At 37.4% G+C, this 27,407-nt stretch overlaps 1 protein-coding gene across 1 annotated transcript in view; it reads right to left on the bottom strand.

Annotated features, from left to right (window-relative positions):
• The window catches only part of CSMD1 (CUB and Sushi multiple domains 1), a 1,143,868-nt gene that overhangs the window by 152,841 nt on the left and 963,620 nt on the right, over nt 1-27,407 (bottom strand). The window contains exons 24-26 of the mRNA XM_087916392.1: nt 12,325-12,516; nt 3,142-3,268; nt 1,814-2,016 (exon numbers count right to left, since the gene is read on the bottom strand). Of these exons, the coding sequence (XP_087772518.1) occupies nt 1,814-2,016; nt 3,142-3,268; nt 12,325-12,516 (522 nt within the window). The remainder of the gene's footprint in view (nt 1-1,813; nt 2,017-3,141; nt 3,269-12,324; nt 12,517-27,407) is intronic.

Genomic DNA, 27,407 nt, shown 5'->3' with positions numbered 1-27,407 from the left:
CTACCTACACCTATCAACATTTCCATGGTTTGATAGGTGATATTTAGCCAGTACCTCAGTTTCTAATAAGATTTCTAATAACTAACTTAAATACATTTAACCCTGCAGAGTAAAGGTCAGGGATGCATGCTGAACTCCATTTTATATCCTTTTAGACATGATTAAATGGTAATTAAGTTTTAATGAAAAGTGTTAAGCTGATAACAATTAACATAATCACACTAGTCAGTTCATGTCCTCATGGTGTTTTACATGCTGTGCTGAGTAGAGAAGACAATGGTTCCTTGATGGGGTCCAAACATTCTGTGATTAGAAGACATTTGCATTTCTCTAGTAAATCTTCTCTGTTTGTATATTTAATGGCAGACAATAAAGCATAGCAAAACAACTTGTGTACATATGCGAATAGGTAGCATAAATATGTCATCAGAGAAGACATCAATCTTAGTGTGTATGTGTCTGAGTGTGTGTATCTGGGAGTAGTTTGTAGATCTCCTGCCTCCATTAGAAAGCAGAACATGGAGACATATGCAGTCCAGCAGATTAATGTTAATTTGTAATTTATGTTTTTATTTATTTGTATCCTACCCTTATTATTTTTACAAATAATTTAAGGCAGTGAACTTATCCAACATATCTTCCTCTCCCTATTCTCCCCACAACAACCACCCTGCGAGGTGGGTTGGGTTGAGGGAGAATGGCTGGCACAAAGTCACCCAATCGGCTTTTATGGCTAAAGGGAAACTAGAACCCATGGTCTCCTGGTTTCTACAACAGCACTTTAACGACTAGCATAAATTGGCTCTCAATTCCTTATGAAAATTCCTTATAAAGATTCTTTTTTTAAAAATCCACCAAACAAAAACAGCAGTAGCTTATTTTCAAGGAAGATAGACAGGCTGATATGCAGCTGTGAGGCCATAATTATTTTTCAGCCCTGAGCCATGTGCTTAATAATTGCTGCTTTGCCCCAGCACTCCACCTTTCTCATTAATCCATCCAACTTTACACAGGCTCCTGCTAAGAAATCTAAAGCAAAACAAAGGAGGAAATCCAATCAGAAGACTAATGGCAACATCCCAGAAGTCTGAAATCAACACCACCTATGTTCTGTTTCTAACAATTAATTAAACAATGTCTTGTTGCTAAATATTAAAGACAAGGTTTGGATTACTGAATTCAATAATAAAGACAAAAATAAGAACAACAAATCATCTCAGCGTATGTCTTCCAGGGTCTCAGGACCATTTGTATGGCAATCTCCTTTTATTCTATCTGCACAACAACCACCTGTGAGATAGAGATTGGGCTGAGAGATAATTACTGGACCAAAATCATCCAGGGGGTTTCTATGGACAAAGGACTTAAGAACACAGGCCACCTGTTAAACACTACATGACACCGACTTCCATACATGATTTGCCCATGAAGAGACTCTGAAATATCACCCAAAGGTGATATTCAGCAGGTCCTGACCAGTTCTGGAGAACCAGTACCGGACATTTTGAGTAGTTCAGAGAACCGGCCCATCTATTCTCTGCCCCTCTGCTGATCGGCTGGGTCTTCTTTTGTTGCCCTGCACAGGAGAACGGAACTGGAAAGCAGGTTAGTGGGTTGGGGAGGGAATGGGGATTTTACACTATCCTTCCCCTGCCATGCCCACCAACCCACACCCACAGAACTGGTAGTAAAACAATTTGAATCCCACCACTGATATTACCACTGAAAAATCTATTTTCAAGGCAGCTAAAGAAGCAATAGCAGACACAAAAAGCAACCAATATTTATGTAAGGATAATACAAGTTCACCTACTTGAAAACTGGATAGAAAAGCCAGATTTGCTGATAAAGAAGTCACTGTCAAACTGTAAGGTCAGTGAATTGAAAGTGCTGTAAATGTCCTCAGGAAGAGCTGAACCACTCCACTCTTTCAGAAAAATGTTGCTTTCAATGGGACCATCCCAGACTTTGAGGATATCATGACCCACCTCAGTATCAAAAACAATAAAATGCAGACTGGAAATGAAAAAAAAACAACATGCAATATAAGTTAGCCTAATAATCACAGATTGGGTTATTTGCTAAAATCGAATCTAGCAGTCCTGGAATTACTTCTTTTAGGCATCATATAAGATATATAAAAATAATTTGTTATATGTCAGAATGTGGACAGTAGGGCATGATGCTGATATCTGCAAATCTGTAACAAATCAGTATACAGACTACCTTAATAAATAAAAAAAATGCCCACCAGATTCATACTGCATAATTCACTGTTAAAAAGTGATCAGTTATTTTTTTTAAATGTCATCTACTGTAAAATTTCCAGGAGGTTATGGTTTTATTGAAATAGACAGAGTTGCTGGCTATATAGCAGTAACATTTTAGAATTAAAGATAAAAGTAAACATAATATAATTAATTAAATTAACTGAATAAATACTGCACACCAAACATACTAGCTAAACTTTAACAACTTATTAACTTTCTAGCAATTTATTATCTTTTCTGTTAGTTTCTCAGAAATTACATCCAAAATACTTTCTGTCCTTTTCTGTCTCTCCTTCAGCTGAAACATGCACACTTTCCTTGCTGTGGAAATGTACTTTATAATAATTCTAATGTATTGCATGAGAAACCATAACAAGATTATGATGTTGGTCAGCTCTGGTACTGCTTTTTACTTCTAGTGATGCCATTAAAATTAGATTCACATATCCCCTCTTCTCTTTTCTTCCTTTGCGATTTAAGATCAAAAGAAAGGTCAGACTCTGGAAGAATATACACATTTCTTTATTGGTACAGTGATACAATCCTAAATTAATTTACTGAATGTAAATTATATAATTTATTATTTATTTATATTGTTTACATTATATCCTCAAAACAATAACCCTATAAGATGGGTTTGTCTAAGGAGAATGTGATTGATCCACATCTCATCTCATCTCATTCAGCTCCATAACCGCATTGGCTCTATCTAGAACAGTTCACATCAATGATCTTCTCTTAGGTTCATTAATATTCATCAGTATCAATCTATAATTTAGGAAATGTACATTAATCACATATTTTGCTCTATCCATACATCTATATAATATTTAATTGTTAATATGTTTTAATTTGCTGGAAAAATGCATACCTAATTGTTCTCCCAGGGTCTGCTTCTATAATCCAAGTGCAGTGTAGATTGTTGTCATATGGAGCGGGATAACCTGGAGAAAGGATACGACCAGAAGTAGCAGCATGAATTCGTCCACCACATTCAGCTGAAAATAAAAGAAATAATACTTTTTTTAGGGAACAGATTCAGATTTTATCTTATAAAGTATTTGATACTGTAATTATGTATCATAGTCAATTTAACAGTCTCCATATCTGCTTCCAAGATTCTGTGACTGTAAAGAGAGAATATGTGTGAAACATAAAGATAATCTCAGTGTGAACTTGACTCTTGTGTTCTGAAAAGCAGTCTGTCCTTGTCTTCTTTAAGGATGTTTTATGAACTTCACAGCCTAGCTAATTGTTCTGGAATTGCCCTGTGGTTTCCTCATCCAAGTATCAGACAAGTCTGATCTGGCTTAGCTTCCAAGTTCTGGAAAGTTCTTCCAGATGCTGAATTCACTGCAAAAGTTCAATCTGGTAGCTTCTGTATTATGAACATTACATGACAGTATTTTCATATACTAATAATACGAGTTCAAAGAATTATCTGTAAGGAAGCAATTTTTTAATCATAAAAGATGCCACACAATCAACGGTTGCAATTACTCTTCATGGTTCTAGTGAAGAGAAGGACCAGGGGAGACATGTTAGCAGTGTTCCAATATTTGAGGGTCTGAGAGGAGCGGGTCAAGCTATTTTCCAAAGCACCCAAAGGCCAGACAAGGAATAATGGATGGAAACTGTTTAAGGAGAGATTCAACCTAGAAATGTTACTTTTTATCGTTCTACCATCAAGAGCAATTTGGCATGCTGTGTAATGGTGTGGTATGCTGGATGCTCTGCAGTAGATAATAAGATGCTCCAGAAAGTTATAAACAAAACACAAAAAAATCATTGGTTGCTCTGTTTCTTCTTTGGAAGAGATTGCAAAGACCAGATTCCTCTCTAGAACACTAAAAATCTCCACAGACCATTCTCATCCTGGACATTCATATTTCAAACTGTTACCATCAAGGAGGCGTTATAGGTGCCTTAAAATGAGGACTAATAGATTGAGAAACAGTTTCTTTCCCAAGGCAGTAATTGTCTTGAATCAAACAGTGCATTTGTGATTTAGTCCTATTATTATCATTATTATTTTAATTTTTAAATACTCTGTAGTATGATTGTGATGTGGTGTTTGGGGCAGTGTGCTAGAATAGCTTTCAAATTTCATTGTATTTGTGGAATGCAATGACAATAAAGGTATTCTATTCTATTCTAAATTAAAAAAAAATTCTGACAGTGAGAAAAATCAACCAACCGCTTGTCTTCCAAAGTTATGGGAGTTTTATCACTGGAAGCTTTTAAGAAGAGACTGGACTGTCATTTAGATGAAAAATTCAACAATAACAACAACAAATCAAAACTTCTCAGAAAAAGGCAATAGCAAAAGAATTCCATATTATTGCCAATAAAACTAATTAGCATTGACTTGAAGGACACTTTATTTTTCTTTACTCTCAAAGGATTATTACTTGATATTATGTGGGTTTGGTAATTTCTTGATGTGGTGAAAATGGAAAATATGGAATAAGAGTATTCCATAACATCCAAGTTAAGAACAGGTGCTACTCTGCAGACATGAAGAAACTAATTCATATAGGAGAACGAACTTCTAAATCAAACCCCAAAAAATTGAAAATTCAATTTTGTATTGTTTTGTATTGTTGCTACATAAGTTGTAAAAACATGGTTCAAACTTATGAAAGACAGATACAGATAGTCCTCAGTTAATGGACCAGAATTTCTGTCACTAAGCAAAGAAGTTGTAAAACACATCATGTGACTGCATTGCTTAGTGATGGCAATCCCAGCAGTTCCCATTGCTATCATTAAGCAAGTTTATTGGGTAATTAAGTGAGGATCTCCCCACAACTTTTTGCTGGCCAACAAGCAAACATTCAGTGGGCAAATCAGCAGTGAGTTGCCAGTGCCAAGCAGCTTGTGAGCAGACTGGCAGGCAAGTAAGAGGATGTACAAGGGCATGTGAGAGTCTAGTACAGTGCCAGCAAAGGGAGTGGTATTGGTGTGGTATTTGTGGAGCAGGGGAGGGCATACAAGAGTGTGTGATAGCCTGGTGTGGTGTGACAAGTCTTGGGTGGCTACTGCGAGGTAGGGGAGGGACCACGAAGATGTGTAATGGGCTAGTATGGCATGGCGCAAGTAGAACAAGGCTTGAGGTAGCTGCTACCAGGTGTAGGAGACTTATCTGAGCTATTTGTGACTTTTCCTGCTGGCTTGCCCTTTGACTTGCGGGAGCCTTCAGGGAAGGTCACAAATGGCAATCATTTGACCATGAGACACTGCAACCCTCATAAGTGCAAGCTGGTTGCCAAGCACCCAGATTTCAGTCACATAACTGCAGGGATGCTGGGGTAGCTGGAACTTTGAGGACCAGTTGTATGTACCATTCATTCAGCTCTGTCGTATCTTCAACTGGTTGTTGAACGAGGGGTTGTTAACTGAGTACTACCTGTAATGAGATTCACTGAGCTAAGAAGCATTCCTCTAGTTATTGAGAAAACTTTCTCAAATAGATCTAGATGCAATGGTGTAATAGAAGATGGAAAAGTGCCATCAGGAGGACACTTTTAAGTGCAGACTGTGGAATAGAACATAAATTATGATGTCAAAAAACCTGGTTAAAATCAGAATATGAAATATAGTAGATATTCTGGGAAGATTGGATATAAGAAACAGATGCATTGTGATTTAACTTAAGCAAAAGAGACTGGAGTATTCCTACAATTTCAAACATGAAAGATCAAAGTGAGTTTCAAAATAAACTATTATGAAAGTCAAAGCAAAATATTAGATAAAAGCCTTGGGCGACAACAAAAGCATAGAATAATTGAATACAATCTTTCACAAAACAGCAGGAAAGGATTATAAAAGGTATCTCAATCAAGAATATCACATACTATGTAAAAAAATTATAAGAAAAGAAAGGTAAGAGTTGTTTTAAAGATAAAGAAAGGTTGTGATACTTAACATAACCACAGGAAAAAATACAACAAAGATAAGATAAAGGAAGAATAATAAACTACAGTGAAACTTTTACAAAAGATATCATACAATGGATGTCCTGGAGAAAATGAATTCTGTGGTCATTAAGAGTTGACACCATCTTAATGGCACATAATCAATTAACTATAAAATAAAAGATACATTTGTGGAAATAAAGTATTTTGAGGAACTCGTTCCACTAGGGAGTGAGATACAAAGATAGAAAAACCAATAGATTGGAAAGTACTTGCTACAGGTGAACTACTCAAACTGTATATAAGAAGTGGCAAAATGCTAAAAAATCTCTGGCAAGATATAGTATATTGACTTAAAGTATATAAATATTAGAAAAGACTGGTATGCTACACTAATGTAGGAGGCTGCAAGAGAATATGGCAATTCTCTTGCAGCATCTAATTCCTCAGCAAAAAAAAAAAAAAATCAGAATTTTGCTTAAGCTCTTACAAAAAAGAATAGAGACATACATGGATCAAATGAGCAGGCAGGTTCAGAAAAGGAAAGGTATCATAAAATCAAGTATTGATAAAGTGAGATAAAAATAATAGCATAGCATAATACAGAATGCTTTTCTTCTTCCATTTAATCATTTCCAATTCTTTAAAACTGCCAGGACAAATCTCTGCATTCTTCACAAGATTTTTCAAAAGTGATTTTGTCATTGTTTCCTTCCTAAGGCTGAGAGAAAGTGACTGGCCCAGGGTCATCTAGCTTTGTGCCTATGGCAGGACTAGAACTCATGATTTTCCAGTTTTTAATCTGAAGCCTTAACCACTACATCAAACCGGCTTTCAACATTAGGTTTACCTTCGCTTAATTTTCCAAAGCAAGCCATTCTATTGTGTAGCTCATCCCAGTATATGGAATATATTAACAGTCATGCCTACATATTTCATAATTCTTCTGAAGAATGTTTACAATGAATAATTTAAATAGTGTTTTCTAGTAGGAAAAGAATGATAATAATTTATATTTTCTCTAAATCTGTTTAAATTATATAACAATTGTATTAAAACAAATGTAAGATTCAAGCAATGATAGCTGAAATTAAAATAGAAGGCTAAACCATAACAACTTCAGTTTCAGTCAGCATCACTTTATAAGCCAAAAATAAGAATCACTCATTATTAAAATAAAATTAGCTTTTTTTTTTAAAAAAAAAGATCTGGCTAGTAAAAATCAACAAGGTGAAAGTAATGCATAAACTTATAGCTGTTGGCAAAAAATGAGGATCCTGTTATTCTGAATTGAATACTAAAGTTGGACTGATTAATTCTAAAGAAGAAAATAATAATAATCTTCAACAGCCTTATGAATGGTAAGATTATTTCTGTGACAATAAAGATCCTAATAGTTTAAGGCAATGGATATTTTTCATGGTAATGTATGGGTGGAAAGGATAGACACTGAAAAAGAATGAGAAAAGATAAATGCCTTCAAATATGGATTTGGAGTTAAGTTATTAAGAGTACCACAGACTGCAAGAAGAACTGGTCATTCATCCTGGATCAAATAAAGATTCACTGCTCCCTTGAGGCAATACTCAGACAGCAGAAACTCACACACTTTAGATTTGTGATGAGAATGAATAATGAACTAGAAAAAATTGACTATGCTTGGCAAGATTGAGGGAAGGAGAAGTAGGGTAAGGCAATTGATAAGTGAGATGGATGGGATCAAACAAATTACAGGACTGTCCTTGGAAGAGCTACAAGTTGTTAATGGAGACAAGTCAAAATGTGAGAAATTGTCCATGTAATTACCAAGATGACTCTGACTTGTCAGCATCTAATCAACTTAAACTTTCTCACTAAACTTTGCTTTAGACTCCTCTTTACTCTTCCTATTTGCTAGTCATGTTTATTTAGAAATAATTATACTTTAGGAGCATGTGTATAAAAACACTGCTTTAAAGATGTAGTTATAAATTTCAGTCAAATTAATGCCTTTAAAAACAATTAACGATGACTACAAAAGAAAGCATGGGGTCTTCCTTGATTCAGAACTGATATTAAATAGCCACATAGTAACAGTGGCAAGGAAAGCTTTTCATCAAATTTGGCTAATTAGTTAGTTACATTCTTATCTGGAAGAAGAAAACTTGGATTTGCTGAAACATACCTTGGTAACAGTCATTCTCAAAAAAAATGTAATTGGTCCAAAATAATGCAGCATAATTGGCAAGTTAACCCTTATAATCATTATGTTGTGATATCTACAATGATAGCCAACTGGTTTTCAAGCCCAATTCAAAGCATTCCAGGTACTTGATTTGATATATAAAATCTACATGGCTTAGGCTTAAATATTTATATTTAATATATATTTTTATATCTAAAATGGGACTCCTGTATATCCTGCCATGAATCTATCAAACATAAAATTGATTCTGGATAAGGTCCATATTGTAAAAGAAATTGTTGTTAGAGTTGATATTAGCTCTTTGCTTATTAGTTTAAAAGAGGGTTTAATTTTTACCTTTGTAATGTAATCTGACTACAGACACAGACACTACATGTATTTTTTTCCCCAGTTCTCTGCCTCATCTCATCTCAACTCCAAGCCAACTGCTGTTGTATATGTTTACGCACAGCACATTTATACAAGCATGAATTGAAATGGAGAGGGAGAGGCCACCGTCATTTTCATTTTTTTGAGAATGCATATGATATCAAAGGCATTTTTTAAATAAAAGAAATCAGGGTTTTACATTTTGCTTCTATGCCAGCTTTTCATTTTTTTATTTTTTATTTTAGTTTTTTAAGTGATGAGAATTAACTTAAAAAGAAGTGAAGTCCAATGGAGCAGAGAACTTGGAAAGCACCAAAGGAGCTGATTGCAGGCACACTGGTGACCACATGCATTAAGTGATACATTCTTGTAGTAAAGCAGCAAATGTTAAAATTCCATTTGTATTCTCCCAAAAGGGAACCTGATTTATTTCTGAAAAATCTGATGGACTTAAAATAAACTGAAAGATAATAGTTTCTTTCTTAATAGATATTAACTTAATCTGGAATAGGAAACATGTTTTTTTCATGGTCTTCTATATACCCAGTCTACAAACAATGGTAAAAATAGTTTTGGTATTGCATATATCAAAACTATATATGAAATTCTATTATCACATTGTCCAAATGGATTGACAAGTCATTTCTCCTTAATTCTACTTCTACAATGCTTGTGAAAGTATTTTCATTGAGTTTATGTCTCAAATCCCAGAATGTGAGCAATTTGCATGAACATATTTATGACTTTTATAACTTAATTTCACCATTTCTTCTTGTACTATTTGTTCTTACTGTAATAAGAATATGATTGGTTTTTGCTGCTAATATACAAATAATATGCATATCGATAAAATGGCGCTGTTAAAGAATTTATGATTTATGATTCTTTGCAAAAAAAATCTTCGTATGACCAAAAGGAGTCTGGACAATCCAGAAGAACCCCCTCAGTTCTCAAGAATACTATTTTCATGCTGTGCTAACAAGTAATGTAAAACAAAAATACTGTACATTGGAATTAAACCTAATAAGTAATAAGACCATATTATCCATGACATAATATTTACATATATGAGAAAAACTCAGATCCAACATAAACTGTACCGCTTGCAGAACCATAGAATAGATAGTTTGGAAGGGAATTTACAAATCTAACTCCCTAGTCCATGCAGCAATCCATTACTACACAATTCAGTATTTAAGCAGAAAAGGAATTTACTACCTCTCAAAACAATCTGTTCCATTTGGAAAGATTTACAGATGTTTGACCAAAATCCATTTATGTATATTGCTTCCCCCCACCCACCCCAATCTTCAGAGTAATTCTAAACAATTCTACTCAATATTCTGTGCCACACTTTTCTGATACTTAAAGATCGGTATCCTATCTCCCCACTCTTCTCTTCTCTTGGCTAAACACATCAACTGTTTTCAACTGTTTCTTTAGGGTTTTCATTTTTGTAGTTTTAGGTTCCCTTACGAACCTTAGTTTCTTTCCTGCATCAGCTGAAAGTTTCTTCCAGCAGATATTATGTACTTACTGATACAACTCTCTGATGATTATATCCAGCTTCTGCCTTCTCTATAGATGACTTTTAACTCTTTAGCTCAATCAAAAACTCACTTTGCATTTACAGATATTTTCTAAACCACCTCCTATTTGATGTGTGATTGTTCTTCTAGTATTTTATTTTTGAGAAATAAAATTTCCCAAATTTCCTGTACTTTGTCTTCAGGATTATGGCCATAAAATCTGGCCTAGGCTTCTTGAAAATGGTTCCCTTAAAATCTAAGGCACATGTAAATTGTACTCCGATTTCTCTTTCTGTAATGATTTTGAATCCCAATTCGGCATACTTAGGTACTTCTTCCCAAAGTTTCCATTGTTTTTATCTCTTCAGCCAGATTTTTTTTCCCTTGAGAAACAGTTACAAGAGCTCTGATTCCCTTGCCTTTTTTTCTCAACTTTCTAGAAAATGACACAGCAAAACCACTAAGGAATTTTGGGGAGCCAATTTCCCATTTTTACTCTTCTCCCTTAAAAGTCTGATTCAGAGGGACTTGATACTCTATAGTAGACACCTGGAATAATGTTGTTGCTGTTTTCCTTTTTTAATTTTATATTTATTTATTTTTCACACTTAACTAGCCATCTCCCTCAGAGAGGGACTCTTAACTAAACCCTTATATTCAAATTCTTGGATATCAATAGAGATTTCCAGTTTTTTCCCCACAAATGTAATGCAGTTCTCCTTTACATGACTTATTCTTTTTGAATAATTATTAGATTTCAATTCTTCATTCCAATCACAATTTTTTCCAACCAAGTCATGCCTATTAAATTATATATGTCCTCCTGTGCTTTCTGTTACTTTCTCAATCTCTAAGTGTTTGGAGTGGTATTGAATCTTTAGATCACAACTTGAGTTATTTCTTCTTGTATGCACTTACTTAAATTTTGATGCCTCCATTACTGTATAGCTCTCACAATCTCAATCCCAATATATAAAGGTCAGATCAAACATTCACAAATTTGAAAACTCCCTTTTAAAGTTAGCAAAGCAACAGAGGCTCAAATTAGTCTTTATGCACTCACCTAGTTTGCTACCTACTGCACACAGATTGTTAGTCATGTATTGTACTAAGCAATGCTTTAACTAGCTTTATTAAATAAATTTGATTTTATTCAAATCACATATAATAGTTTCTAAATATCACTGGCTGGATTTATGCAATATGCTAAGACAATATCAGACAACTTGTTTGGCTAATTTGTGGATCCTCAGGTACTGTTTTTATGCCAAACTACTCTGAGTTTCAAAAAATTAAAAGAAAGGAGGAAAGACTAATTCCAATTAATGAATTTAAGACAGGACAAATTAGGATCTTGTAGAGTTCAGGATTACAGAAAATTTTCTATCATGACTACCTGTCTCTACATTATAAATGAGATCCTTACCTTTCAAGGGAATTGCCGGTAAACTTCTAAACTAAGCTAAGCGACTAGTAAAAATCAGTATTAAATGAAGGTGTGATAAAAAATGATCGGTTTTGTTACACTTCTCTGATAATTTCCCATTTTGTAAGTATTATTGGAGCTATGCATTAGTACCAAAAAAAGAAATGTTTTGTGTGGCTGAAAGAGTTGGGTAGAAGTAGCTTATGTTCTTGAAATTTTTCTCAATATCTAGGGATTCTTGCTAATAGAAAACGTAAGTAGTTTTGATGTGTGAAATTTGAACAAAAACTTTGGATAAAAAATTGTCAGTTGAATATATACTTCCTTAAATGTTACTTCATTTTACTAAAGTAAAGTTCAAGTTAAATAACATATCAGTTAAGAAATATTTTCCTACAATGAAATTCAAGCTATTAAGATAAAGTATGAGAGAATTTCACGAAATGACAAAGGACACTCAATAAAACCAACATATTTTTAATAAAATAATTTACATTGCTCTAATATCAGTATGGATACTAAAACAAATTGAAGAAATTGAAATAAATTATATGCTATTTCATATATTATGAAAACTGCAATACTGATCTATAACAAGAGTAAAGTTTATATTGTGACTATTACTTACCTATGCAAGTAGGTAAGGGCTTGTCCCAAACTCTTCGATCGCCACTTAAACAGGCAATAATATTGCTACCATGCATTGTGTAGCCTGGATTACAACTGTATAAAACCACTGTTTCTGTATAATGTCCTTCGTCGCGGATTCTGTAGCCATAGTTTGGTGTTCCAGGATCTTCACATTTCACTAAATCAAAGCCTGTCAAGGGGAAAAAACAATAGAAATTCTCCTCACATATTGAATTTATAAATTTACTCAGTTTTATTTTCTACAAACAACTAAGCAGGTTTTCTGATACATTTAGGTAATTATGAAGGTACTTTATAAAAAAAGGAAAGGTAATAAACATCAACATTTTTAGGAATGGAATTATATTCTAACTTCTGTTATGGTGCAATTTTTTATGCTTGCTGTTTTTTTTAATAGTAGCACAATTAAACACCAAAAATCTTAAAATGAAAATATTGATGTAGTGTTTGTGTTTCTCCTCAACTTGATGGTTAAAATTTGGTTTCAAACTATTATAAAAAGAGAAGAGAACATCATCAAAACTTATGCTTGGTTATAAGATTCTGATACCTACCTTAGATGAAACAAAATGAAGAATAGATGTACACAGTTCCAGTGTCTGTAGTTTTCCTGGCTTCCCACACTTCAATTAAATTCTAAGAAAAGACATAATGAGGAAACTCATCTCATGGAGATTGTTTTAGATAAGGGATCATGGATAGCCAGGCAGACTACAGAGTGAAGGAGGGATGTGTAGCAATAAATAAAACATATATAAACATTACAACCTACTATTGTTTTTTATCAAGATGTGAAGCTCATGCATATAGGAATACTAGTTTTAAAGGCAGCACAAGCACATCAAATCTGACAGTCTATATTGCATGTTTGTATATATACATACACTCATATACATGCATACGTGAGTGTATTGGTGATAATTTGGTCCAGTGGTTAAGATACTAGGCTAGAAACCAGGAAACCAAAAATTCTAGTCCTATCTTAGGCGTGAAAGCCAACTGGATGACTTTGGGTCACTCTCCCTCAGCAGGATTGTTATTGGGAAAATAAGAATAGGAAAGCGTATTAGGTATTTTTTGCGATCTGGAATTATTTCTAAAAAAACAATGAAAGCAGGATAAAAAAACTACTAAACAAAAAATATCTGATAAGAATAAAAATGATTTGTTATCCTCTTAGCATGTAAAGAGACAAAATTGATGATGTATATCAAGTTCTATCCAAGAAACCTTTTCCTATTGGGTGGCACTTTCAATGTTATTTTTGTTCGGTGGTACTTTCTTCTAATCCACAAGTGTAGAAAAATATAGATAGAAAGTACAAATATTAAGGATCTCATCTCCTATCAATTGTGTAGGACGATCAATGCTCTTTGAAGTAACTCATTTGTAGAAAGGATATCAATAAGAGAAGTCTCTCTTCAGATGCCTGTGTTTGTACTTGTGCCTCTTCGTGTGTGTGTGTGTGTTATAAAAAAGCAGCTTCTTTATTTTCTGTGATTTCAGTTTATTCCTCCATTCTCCCTGAAATTCATAAGCCCTAGTTCAAATATCTTCAAAATTCCAAATGAACTAGCAATGTACAATGGGTTGTAGGTGGGAGAATGGAAAAAGAAAAAAAAAAGCTATTTGTGTTTTCTTTTTCTCATGCAACTTCTACAGGCAATTCTAAAACGTTATGGTCTTTTGGGGAGAGCTTAAAGCTGACAGGTATCACATGGCAAATCTGGAGACAGATCTTATTTTAGAAGGAGTATTCTACTATTAAGAAATTAGTACTGTTTCCACCCCTCCTGCCATCTTTTTTTCTTTTATAAGGAACTGAGAAAAGGGATAGGCCAGGGACCATGCCAAAACCAGCAATTGATTTGCTAGAATCAGAATTAAAGCAACCACATTTTTTTTTTAAAAAAAGCATTCTTAAAATGTTGGGATTTCCACCACAATTTTATGTAGAAGGCTTAATAAAAGATAACATTTCAATGAATAGGAAGTGCTATTTTGGAGGACTGCTTACTGGCCGGATGTCTTTCCTGTTGCCAATGCAGAGTTCACAGCAGATTGTGCCCAGAGAGAGAAAGATTGGCAACTACCTAGGATCGAATTCACAGCCTCCTGATCATGAAGCAAGAGCTCCACCTCTAAGCCATTGCACCACTCATTTTGCTAAAACCCATACATTTTAAAATTTAAATTTAAAATTATTTAAATAGTTTTTTAAAGTTTTTAATATATCATATCACAGATTCTGCAATAAGGATGAAGCATCATCCACATTTGAGTATTTTTTGAATATGTAACTAGCTGCCTTTTCCTTGTATTATACATTTAATCTATTATACACTTCATCTATTAGGATTTGTTGCAAGGTTAAATATTTAACAAATGATTTTACCAAGTTTCCATTTAAGGATAAATTTACCCAACATGAGTTTTCATATTTCCAGGCAGTTCTACATTTTCATTTAGTAACAATATTAACTTTTTCTGCACCACATCAGAAATTTCTAAACCCCAGTGGCAACAGAAAAGAGAAAAAATATTTGAAGAAATTTCATCGCAGCACAGCAGAGTTACTCTTTTAAAATAGTTAAAAGCACTACAGTACCTAAGGATCATTCTTATTTGGATTGTAGAGAAATACAACTTCTGAAATTAAATGAGTATTTCTGAATATGTAATCTGTGATTTAAATTACTGCAGTATAAACTTGCTAGTGAATCTCAGTAACAGATATCAATCACAAAATGAATTAGAAGGAAGTCAGATAGGTGTGCTCCTAGCATGATCATACATAGTTTTTTTGTGATAAATGCTGAACATATTCCAATATATAGGCAGTGATATACTGCGGGCCCAAAGTGTTATATTTAACAGCGTGTCAAATTTGTTAAGAGAAAAATATGATCACTTAGCACACCTATGCTTAAAAGATTTAATATAAATCAAGTGCTCACAGGGCTAAAACTGGAGTCATAGACTTGCATGCCTTTGAAATTTTGCTGTGTCGTAGAAAAGGAATAATAATAAAAATGATGGATTTACTTTTCAGGAAAGAGATGGCTCTTAACAAGATAGTAACCTTGTTCATAGGTATATGTATAGATGACTGTATTTTAAATTCCAAAATGTTGACTACGTTAAGTAACATTATTGCAATCATGGTTGGCCAAATTTCCTGCATTCTGTCTTCTCACTTTCAAACTTCCACTAAAATGTAGGACTAGCAAGTCAGATAGAGCATCCTTCGGGGAGAGGGGGGGCTAGGTGCCAGACATGAGACAAATGATAACATGACCTTATCACACAAATGCTGCAAGATAGATACTTTTGAAAGATGTTGCATCATAAGTACAAAGAGCATCATTTGTATTGCATGCCATAATTTAGGTATTATCTGCTATTTGCTGCAGATGCTGCTGAAACTGAGGTTAATATGCATAATTTAAAGATAGCTCACAATGCTATGAATGTTATATCAGCTCTCTTTGTATTCACATCTCATCCTAGGATTCAAAAAAACAGAAACCCTAAATGCTGATTTGTAGTCTTGGTTGTTTTCTATTTATGTCCTAGTCCCTAATATTAATATCTTCTGCTATTCTGGTTAGGAAAGTATCTGGTAGAAATGTCTGTCGTAAGAACAAATTGTGCCATGTGAAGAAGAGAAGGAGTGGGAAGGGAAGGAGCTCAATTACTTTTTGAGCCCTTTGAAAAGTCCTGAAATGACACCTGATTGATTCTCTCCCTATTAACTTCCAGAGCTGTCACTTCTTTTGATTCTTAACCAGGGGTAGGATTCAAATTTTTTAACAACCGGTTCTGTGGGTGTGGCTTAGTAGGTAGGCATGTCTTGGTGGTCATGTGACTGGCTGGGTATGGCTCAACATCACTCAACATCACTCACATCGAGGCACGCATCTCCTTGCCTGGCCTCTCATGACTGGGGATGCTGCAACAGTCATAAGTGTGAAAAATGGTCATAAGTCACTTTTTTCAGTGCCATTGGAACTTTGAATGGTCACTCCACACAAACAAAGTACCAGCAAAGGAGGGGGAAAAAACTCCAGAGAAGTTCCTGAGACAGGAAGTCTAGTCCTGCCAAGAATGTATTAAGGGTTAACAGAGAAGCAGTTTCTGTAAGCAACACCAGAATGTTTCCTTCCTGCCTTCCTTATAGTAATTTCTTCTAACAACCGGTTCTCCGAACTGCTTAGAATGTTAACAACCGGTTCTAGAAAATAGGTGCGAACCTGTAGAATTCCACTCCTGTTCTTGACCTCTTAAGAATGCAGCCACAAATTATTTCTATAAAGTTCTTAGCCAAATAAATTCAAATTCTCTTTCTAAAGTGTTCATTAGTACAAAGATAAAAATAAAACGTTACATTCTAACCACTCCAACTTATGGCAGGAGGAAGGGAAATGACCTCACAAAAGGTTTACATACATACATACATACATACATACATGTGTATGTATATATGTATGTGTGTACATATATGTATGTGCGTACACACACACATATACACACATGTATAGCAATAGCATTTAGACTTATATACTGCTTCACAGTGCTTCACAGCTCTCTCTAAGTTTACAGAGTCAGCCTATTGCCCCCAACAATCTAGGTCCTCATTTTACCCACCTTGGAAAGATGGAAGGCTGAGTCAACTGCCAAATTTCAGGCAGCCAGCAGGCAGCAGAAGTACCCTGCAGTACTGCATTCTAACCACTGCGCCACCGTGGCTATATATTGTGTATACGCGTGTGTGTGTGTGTGTGTGTGTGTGTGTGTGTAAATGTATACATATATATGCAATAGTTGTTCTATTTTATTGTCAATACGAGACTTTATACATATGTTGTTTGCAAAATTCTATGCCTAATATGGGAAAAAAATTATCTGACATCTAATGCTACTTATATATGCTTCTTTATCTGAAATAAAAGTGAAAATAACTCACAGGTCTGAATATTTCAAGATCTCTAGTCTTCTAAGATTCTTCTAAGAACTTTTATGCTTAATGCTTTAAAATTTATTTCTCATTCTACAAGACAACACATTTCTCTAAGTGTTAAAAATAGGGAATATAAGTAAAAATGCTTTGAGAATGACAAAAAACAGTACAGTTGCAGGGATAGGTAGCATTGAAATGTTAAAATATGGATGTAGTTTGTTTATGGAATGGCTGTTTGATTTTTTTTAACATGTCTGTGAAGACTGCAATTAGGCCACACCATTGTAATAATGATATTTTTTCCCTATACAAAGGGAAAGACAACTAGTGAGTGGAAAACTATTACAGTGCGTAGAAAGATGTGCATAAAAGATGATAAAGTGCAAAAATGTATACGGTTTGGGGTTTTTAACAAGTCACTCATAAATCTTTGAATGTGACAGATTAACACTTTTTCATGTTCGCTTTTGAAAGTATACATGATAAAGTAAAAAAAAAGTTTTGAAAATAGAATATTTTATGAAAATACAGAGTTGTAGGTTGGTTGCTGTATGCGAGAAAAACAGTATAAACTGGAAGGAAAAATCTGTGAGAAAAGAAATTGAATGCTTGATGGATGATTCAACAATGAACAGGGAATAAGGCTTTGTGATGTGCCCTTGGCTGTATAATGCATTTATTGGTAAATATATACTGAATGCTTAAGGTGCGTTGATTGGTAATGAGAATCTATGTGTAGTTTTCTATGCAGATAATGTAATGATGTTGACTGAAACCCCAAATGACCTAAAACAAACATTAGATATACTGCATGACGCAACAAGGAGTACGCATCTTAAAATAAATGCATCAAAGATGAAAGTAGTGTTTGACAGATACCTTTGACTGAACAATTAGAACTTAGAACTTAAAATAACTTTACTGTCACTTTGAATGTACACTAATCGGCATGCATTAAAATGAAATTTCATTGCATTTGGCTCTCAAGAGTTCACCAACTCTAATATATACTACATAAACATGATAAAATAAATAATTAAATACAAAAATATATTTATACCCACATATATTAAATGATACAGAGAAACAACACAGTCTAGTTCAGATGTATACATGTACATGGCAAGAAAAACAAATCTTGTGAGTTTACCAGACGGATGACGAAGGGAACAAAGCTATTAATTACAAATTAAATAGAAATACTGTAAATTCTGAAAAATATTAGGTCTTCTTATATTCTGCCTCTAATATATAAATTTCCAGGAAGCCAGATAATTTCTATGGAAAGGTTCTTCTATAAGTTTCAAAATAGTTCTTTAACTGTTTAGTAGTCAAATGCTATGCTGCCACAGTAAAGGAAAGTCATAACTGGTCACAGGAATTACCTCTTTTGCTTTTTTAATCTCTTCAAGTTTATATGGTCATTCTTGCTTTAGATGACATATATTTCTACTTGATAGCATTATTTCAGACATATACTCCCCAGTCATTAATATGTCATTTCAATAGCTTAGGTGTTATATACACTTTTATTACAGAGAATGTTTGTTAGTCTTTTATCACACCCATTTGATTTTACATTAGTATTATATATTTTAAATTGCATTGTTCCTTGACCAAATAAACATTACTTTTTAAAATCCCTAATCGTGAAATCATATTTATTGAAAATTATATTCTGTCTTCTTCAGAATCTGAAGTTTCTGCTTTACAATCCTGTTTTTTTTATATATGAGGCAGTGGTCATTAATTCACAACATATTCCTGTAGGAATGAAAGTAGCCATGGTAACTGAAGCCATTGCTCCATTTATGTGAAATACTAACTTTAAACTTTCATTTCTAGTATTGCTGTATATTTTTTTTCTGGCCTTTATCTGGTCATGAAAATAATCATGAAATTTAATATGTTACCAGTTAATATTTTAACATGATCCTAACACTCTTTTCATTCTTACTTGATAAACCTCCCACTATGAAATTTATTTATTTATTTTTAAAGTTTAATGGATGCCCATTTTACCTCAAGGTAACTCTTGTTGGTACTCAGTTTTGAGCAATGGTCTAATTAGAGTCCTTCTGTTCTATAAAAATTGTAAAATAAAATCTATACCCTTTCTACTTTATTTTCATAGTGTACAATATCTTGTATAAAAATCTTGTATTGTAAAAGTATGATATCTTTTCCTAGGCAGGAAAAGCCAAAGATACAAGTACAAATTAGGTGAAACCTGGCTTAGAAACAGTAACTGTGAGAGAGACCTTGGAGTGCTAGTAGACAATCACTTAAATATGAACTAGCAATGTCTAGCAGTAGCCAAAAAAGATAATACAATTCTTGGTTGTATAAACAGAGGCATAGAATCAAAATCATGTGGAGTATTAGTACTGTTTTATAACCCCTTAATAAGATCATACCTAGAATACTGAATTCAATTTTGGTCACCATATTACAAAAAAGAGATTGAGACTTTGGAAAAAGTACAGAGAAATCAATTAAAATAATTAAGACTAAAACATATGACGACTAAAACATATGACGAATGGTTACAGAAATTGGATATGGATAGTCTGGAAAAAAGGATTAGAGGTGACATGATAGCAGTATTCCAATATTTGAGGGGCTGCCACAAAAAGAAAGAGGTCAACTTATTTTCCAAACCACCAGGCAAAATAAGAAACAATGGATGTAAACTAATCAAGGAAAGAAGCAACCTGGAATTTAGGAGAAACTTCCTAATAGTGAGAACAATTAACCAGTGGAACAGCTTGCCTTCAGAAGTTATGGATGCTTCATCACTGGAAGTTTTTAAGAAAAGACTGGATAGCCATTTGTCTGAAATGGAATAGGGTCTCCTGCTTGAGCAGGGGGGTTGGACTAGAAGATCTTTAAGGTCTCTTCCAGCTCTATTCTGATTGATTGGTCTAAGATACTTTTATTTCCATATCAGTTAGGGTTATATATACATGTACACATATACGTGTAATCAAGGATATATGACCATGCAAAAAAGCAGGGCGGGGGGCAGGAGAGGAGAAGAGAGGACCAAACACACTCCACTCATATCAAAATACAGAGGTCCTTAAGCAGCACTGAAAATCAAGCAGAAGTGTAACTCCAGGTCAAAACGTATCATAAGCTAAATGCTGTACATAAGGAAAGCCTATCTCATGCTTTTACTTGGAATCATTTTTGACAGTAGTGGAATGTGAAGGCTTCCCTTAAAAATTACAGGGTTGCCATCAACCTACTGAACTCTATATTAAGTTGTCTGACTATGACACAATGAATATTAAAACAAAGACAATTGTTAGGTGTCCAATTCTTGAAAAAGTATGTGCTAATTAAGCAAAACTAATAAAATGGTACTCTTCCTAGTATTTTGTGTTGTTAAATGATCGTTGCAGTTTGGCCCTCAATGCATTTCTCTAGAACAGGGCTATCAAACTTCTGGCCCATGAGCCAGATGCGTCATGCACTGGCCACACCCATGCCTGGTTTAGCAAAGGGGTGAAAAGTCCCTATATGTCACGTGATGCCACAGTGACAACATGAGTTTGACACCCCTGCTTTAGAAGATGTTGGATTTTCTAGATACCAACCAGTATGTTATGTCCTCGGGACTGACACAAGTTCCCCCTCAGGTCCGTTCATGCTGCGGGGGCGTTTGCAGTCCCCATTGGCTGGCTCCCTTCGACAGCCGGCTATAAAAGCCGGCTGCTAGGTCGAGCCAGCCGCTGTTCGCTGGTAGGTCTGCCTGGTTAGAAGCAGACGCGACAGCCCCCTTTATTCCTATGAATAAAGCGTGTTATTGGAATGCTCTGGTGTGGCCTCCCCTTCTTTCCGAACTATAACATTGGCGACGAAGGTGGGATGTGGCCAGCCAGCAGCAATAGCAAAGAGCTGAATCACACACCGAACGCTGAACCGTAGCCGCGCCGTGAGAGCTCGGTCAGTTGTGGATTGCAGAAGTGAAAGCGGAGCGTGTAGCCGCTCCGTGTAAAAAAAAAAAGAAAGCTACGTGAAGAGCAGGGCGCTGAGAGCCTCAGCCGCCGACACTGAGCGCAGAATTCAACTGCTGTGTTCGAATTCTGCTGTTAGCAAGCTTGGTGCTGTACTCGCAGCTGCCAGAACACATTGGGCGCGCGATTTGAATAGCTGTCAGCACGACGCTACAGCTATAGCCGCCTACGCCTTGGGGAAGGCGCGAAATTCAAACGGAAGTCAGTTACGGGCTACAGCCATAGCCGACAGAGTCACATAGAGCGTGAAACACAGAGAGAACCTCTAAGAGCTGAAACACTAAGCTGGGGCAGATCTGCAAGCTACTGCTGCCACGCTTATCAGGGCCATTGTATTCCCAGTGAGATTGGCCAGTCTACCAACAGACTGAAAGCCACACTTATCAGGGCCATTGTATTCCCAGTGAGATTGGTCAGTCTACCAACAGACTGAAAACCCAATATGAATTCAAATCCGGCGTTCCCGCCATTTAAACCAGATGAAGACAAGTGGGACTCTTACAGAAACCGCTTCAATCACTACCTTGATGCCATCGGTCTGGCCGACGCTACAGAGAACAGGAAGAAATCGTACTTCCTGAGTTACTGCGGAGCCACAGTATTCGATACCGCCACAGCGCTACTCGCCCCCAGGGAGTTAAAGAACGTTCCGTGGTCCAAGCTGTTGGAGACCCTCTCTAACCATTATTCTCCAAAGCCGTCGCAGATAGTGAGACGTTTTGCCTTTCGCATGAGAAAACAAACAGATGGAGAATCTATCAATCAATATATGGCCGCCCTGAGAACCGCAGCTCTCCACTGTGAATTTAAAAACTACCTTGATGACATGCTCCTGGATCAGCTCATTTGTGGAGTCAGAGATGTAAGGTTGCAGAGGCGGCTGCTGGCTAGAAAGGATCTCAACCTCACCCAGGCCATCGAGGAAGCCTTGGCCGCTGAACTAGCAACACAATCGGCCGCTGAAATACAAGGCAGCACAGCCAAACCCAGTCCAGTCACTGTCCATTCCGAAGAAACAGTGAGTGAAGAAGACTCCACCGAACACTTAGAAGTACATCGCCTCAAACCTTTCAAACAGCCACAGGTAGGAGTTAGACCAAAGAACGGCAACGTGCCCAAACACATCTTGTTGTGCCTCTCCTGCGGGGGGTCCCATGCCGGAACAACTTGCAGGTTCAGGAACGCCACCTGCAACAATTGCGACAAGAAAGGCCACATCGCCAGGGCCTGCCAGGCAACGCACGCGGCTCCACAAAAGTCATCATCCCCTTACTCCCCTCCGGGGCCACCCAGGCAAGTAGAAAATTGTTATACGTGCTACCAAGCTAACCACACTTTTTGACTCCTAATAAAATTACCCTCTCTATTCATTTAGAAGGTAAACCCTGCCTTATGGAAGTCGATACCGGATCGGCATTATCAATCATCTCTTGGAGCACACTCAAGAAAATACGACCCAACCTCTCCAGGAAGCAACTCCAGAAGAGTCGTCTTACCTTGAGGGATTACCAGGGGAAGAATATTCCAGTACTCGGAACAGGCAAGTTCCTCGTTAGATTCAAAACCTTTAAAGGCCATCTGCCTTTAGTGGTAGTAGATGGTGCCCTCCCTAGCCTTTTGGGGTTGGATTGGTTCCTATCTCGGCCTTAGCTTAATGGGAGTACATGCTGTCTCACCTTCCGATATCGACTCACTATTTTCAGACTATGCTGATGTGTTCAGCAATGAATTGGGTTGTTATAATGGTACACCCATTTCCTTTTCGGTGGACCCCCAAGCAGTTCCCGTCTGTTTAAAACCACGCAGAGTACCATTTGCTCTGCGCGGTAAGCTGGATGCAGAACTGGACAAATTGCTCCAACAAGGGGTGATCGAGCCCACGGATTTTGCTAAATGGGAGACTCCAATTGTCACACCCCTTAAAAAAGATGGTAGTATCAGAATGTGTTCTGACTATAAAATCACAATTAACTGCTACCTACAGACTAGCGCATACCCAGTCCCAGTAATCCAACATTTACTACACACATTTGAACCGGGAACCATATTCGCCAAATTGGATATGTCACAGGCTTATCAGCAATTTCCTGTGGATAACCAAACGGCCGAACTGCAAACTATTGTCACCCATAGAGGGGCGTTTCGATGCAAGCGCCTCCAATTTGGCGTTAGCGTCGCCCCAGAAATCTTCCAGTCATTAATGGAACGGATACTGCAAGGCCTCCCTGGCGTAGTTCCGTACTTTGATGACATTTTGATTTCAGCCAGGGACAGGTCCCAACTTTTTCTCAGAGTCAGAGCGGTATTGGATAGGTTCCGGCAGCATGGCCTCAAATTAAAAAGGGAGAAGTGTGCCATCGCCACCAGGCAGGTGGACTTTCTTGGGTATAAAATAGACGCCTCTGGCATCCACCCCGTGGAGTCTAAAGTCAAAGCCATTCACGAGGCACCCACTCCATCTTCCAAGTCAGAATTACAAGCTTTCCTGGGTCTACTAAACTTCTATGCATCATTCCTACCCCACAAAGCCTCAGTAGCTGAACCGTTGCATAGACTTCTAGACAAAAACACGCCGTGGCATTGGGGTCCCAAAGAGGAATATGCCTTTAAAGCAGTCAAATCGCTACTCACTTCGGACGCTGTCCTAATACAATTTGACCAGCACCTTCCTCTAGTCTTAGCTGCAGATGCCTCACCCTTCGGGATCGGGGCTGTTTTAAGCCACAGACTTCCCAACGGTTCAGAAGCACCAATCGCATTCTTTTCTAGGACCTTGTCAACAACCGAGCGTAATTATAGCCAAATTGACAAAGAGGCCCTAGCCGCCGTTGCTGCGGTCAAAAAATTTCATGAATTTCTTTTTGGTCACAATTTTGAACTTGTCACAGACCACAAACCACTGTTGGGGCTCCTGTCAGGAGAAAAACAAACACCTCAAGTCTTGTCCCCCAGGATGACTAGGTGGACCCTATTCCTGGCGGCCTACTCGTACAAACTGGTTCACCGCCCAGGAAAAAACCTCAGCCACGTCGATGCCCTCAGCCGCTGCCCGCTGCCAGCACCCGTGGAGGACCCGGCCCCGGTCCATGCCATTTTCGATGCCAGTGAGTTCGACATCCCAGTCACCGCTGGCGACATCGCTCTCCACTCCAAAAAGATAAACTTATCGCCCAGGTGCTGGACTGGGTACGGAGGGGGTGGCCGGGCGGCAATCTCTCAACTGAATTCTCACCGTTCAAAACCCGCCAGCAAGAACTTTCCAGTTTGCAGGGCTGCCTGTTATGGGGGACCAGAATTGTCATTCCGAAACCTCTGCGCACACCCGTCCTGAAGGCGTTACGAGGGGCACCCTGGCATCGTCCGGATGAAGGCGTTGGCCCGGAGTTACGTCTGGTGGCCGGGCATGGACGACGAGATCACGAAATGGGTAAGCTCCTGCCGCCCCTGTCAACAATCCAGACCAGTACCACCGATCACCACCCCAACCAAATGGGAAAGTACCAACACACCGTGATCACGGTTGCATATTGACTTGGCCAGACCATTCCATGGCAAGACCTTCCTGGTGGTCGTGGATTCATTCTCCAAATGGATCGATGTAGCTCTCCTACCCACAACCACCACCCGAGCAGTTGCCCAGGCTCTGACCCGTTTATTCGTTACGCACGGTCTGCCTGACACCATAGTCTCAGACAATGGGCCCCAATTTACGTCCACAGAATTCAGCCGATATGCCACCAACCTGGGCATCCGGCATATCCTAACGGCCCCTTTCCATCCCGCTAGCAATGGGTTGGCGGAGAGAGCCGTTAGGTCAGCAAAAGAGGCGTTGGCAAGATTCACTCAAGACGACTGGCACTCCAGACTCTCTCGTTTTCTCTTAAGCCAACACTCGACCCCATGTACTGTCACAAACAAGTCCCCAGCCGAATTGCTGATGGGCAGACGGCTAAGGACAGTGCTGGATAGACTGCATCCCCACTATTGCCCAGACACGCCATTGGGTTCTAACACTAGGGTCAGGAGTTTTGTATTACAGGGCCGAGTTTTCGTCAGGAATTACGCAGGCGACCCCCTTTGGGTACCAGGGAAGATCGTGGCTGTCACTGGGCCAAGGTCATACCGCATCCAGCTGGAGGACGGACGTATCTGGCGGAGGCATCTGGACCAGATAAGAAGTCGCCAGGGCGAGCATACCGGCATTGATCCAGGGGCTCCAGTGACCCTCCAATCGCCGCACCCGAATCCTAGCTGGGACCTCCAGAGTGATCAGTCGCCTCCAGCCGATTCGAGGGAACGGACGGTAGACCAGGATCGTCCTGCGGAGTCATCAGCCGTACCAGCCGACGACACCACCGAGTTGCGGGACAATGACTATCCAACAATCCAACCCGAGGGCTGTGACCACTCCCAGACTCCATCCCGGATTCCTGACCGACCCTGTTGCCCGGCAAGGCCGATTACAGACTCCCAGAACTCTATGCCACTTAGTGCATCGCCAGAATTGTGCCAGTCGGGGCGCGCACACAAACCACCAGCTTACTTAAAGGACTATTCGTGTTCATATCTGGGGGGAAGGGGTGTTATGTCCTCGGGACTGACACAAGTTCCCCCTCAGGTCCGTTCATGCTGCGGGGGCGTTTGCAGTCCCCATTGGCTGGCTCCCTTCGACAGCCGGCTATAAAAGCCGGCTGCTAGGTCGAGCCAGCCGCTGTTCGCTGGTAGGTCTGCCTGGTTAGAAGCAGACGCGACAGCCCCCTTTATTCCTATGAATAAAGCGTGTTATTGGAATGCTCTGGTGTGGCCTCCCCTTCTTTCCGAACTATAACACAGTATCCAACCCTTCAACAAGCAAAGCCTATATATTATAGTGTTTTCAAAAATAAGTGATATTATCCTATCTCAGTTGTAAAGTATAACAGAACATTTCAGAAATACTGGGTTTAGCCACCCCGGTAAAGCTTAAATAGAGGGAAATAACAAAAAATATAATATAGTGAGGCATTTAAATTCAAGCAGAAGTTGAAATAATAGATTTAAACTGTTTTTTATGACAAATATTTTAAAAAAATCAGTAGAGAAAATATAAAACAAAAAGGCAAGGAACAAAGTTTCAAATCTGAAGATCTTGAATAATAAATAAGAGGCATGTATTGAATCATGTATTAACATAAAACAATGGAATTTTAAATAACATTCTATGGTATTATTTTATGTTTATCTAGCTTATAGTCAGATAGTTAATTCACTTGCAAAACTGTTTTTTTCCCCATATACTGTATATTATTGTTACTAATTCATTTATTTCCCAAATACTCTATGCTTCATTTCTAATTTACTACAACTGAGTGTATAAGGTTATTCTTATTTGATTTTCAATACCATTTTAAATTTAAAGGTAACCAGCTAGACAACAAAGAATAATGTCACCTAATGCTGCAGTGACAAAACTTTCCAATTGGTTTTAAAAGTTTAAAGATAGGCCAACTGCAGGAATGCCTGAGGATATATCATTTACCCTCCACAGTGACTACTGGTATCTTGGCAAGGAAAGTTTTAATTGGTGAAAAATACTCATGAAATTATTAAGACATATACGCACAAACACCAAGAACCCTGCAGCTGCTGAACCTTGACTTTACTTCAGATCTGAAACAATACTCAAGAAATACACATTTTATTTTTTTGTTCCAATAAGTTTGTGTTTGAACTTATACACATATATTCTCTGTATATATCTGTGTGTATGCATGTGTGTGTGTGTATGTGCATTAATAACAATGGATGTTATGGAATATACACAATTTTTATATCTTTGTCTAATTTTAAAGATGAAAAAATAAACAATTTAAGGCACAATGAGGCAAACCATGAGGTGACACCATGTTTTCCTTGTGGTATTTTTTGTATTTTGAAATACCTAAGTTAATACTTAGGTATGCTTAGTTTACTTATTAGTTATCATAAGTTAGCAACCAGCTCTCTAAAATGATTTAGCACTTCCATAGTATCGGGAAAAAATAAAATTGTAAATAAACATAATGTAATTGCTAAAAAGGGAAAAACCCTCATTTGCTT

Source organism: Pseudonaja textilis, chromosome 1, assembly GCF_049901715.1.
Source record: "Pseudonaja textilis isolate UNSWEBS1 chromosome 1, rPseTex1.2, whole genome shotgun sequence".
Taxonomy (NCBI): domain Eukaryota; kingdom Metazoa; phylum Chordata; class Lepidosauria; order Squamata; family Elapidae; genus Pseudonaja; species Pseudonaja textilis.
The sequence above is the reverse complement of the archived record's forward strand: the minus strand, read 5'-3'. Positions and strand labels throughout refer to the sequence as shown.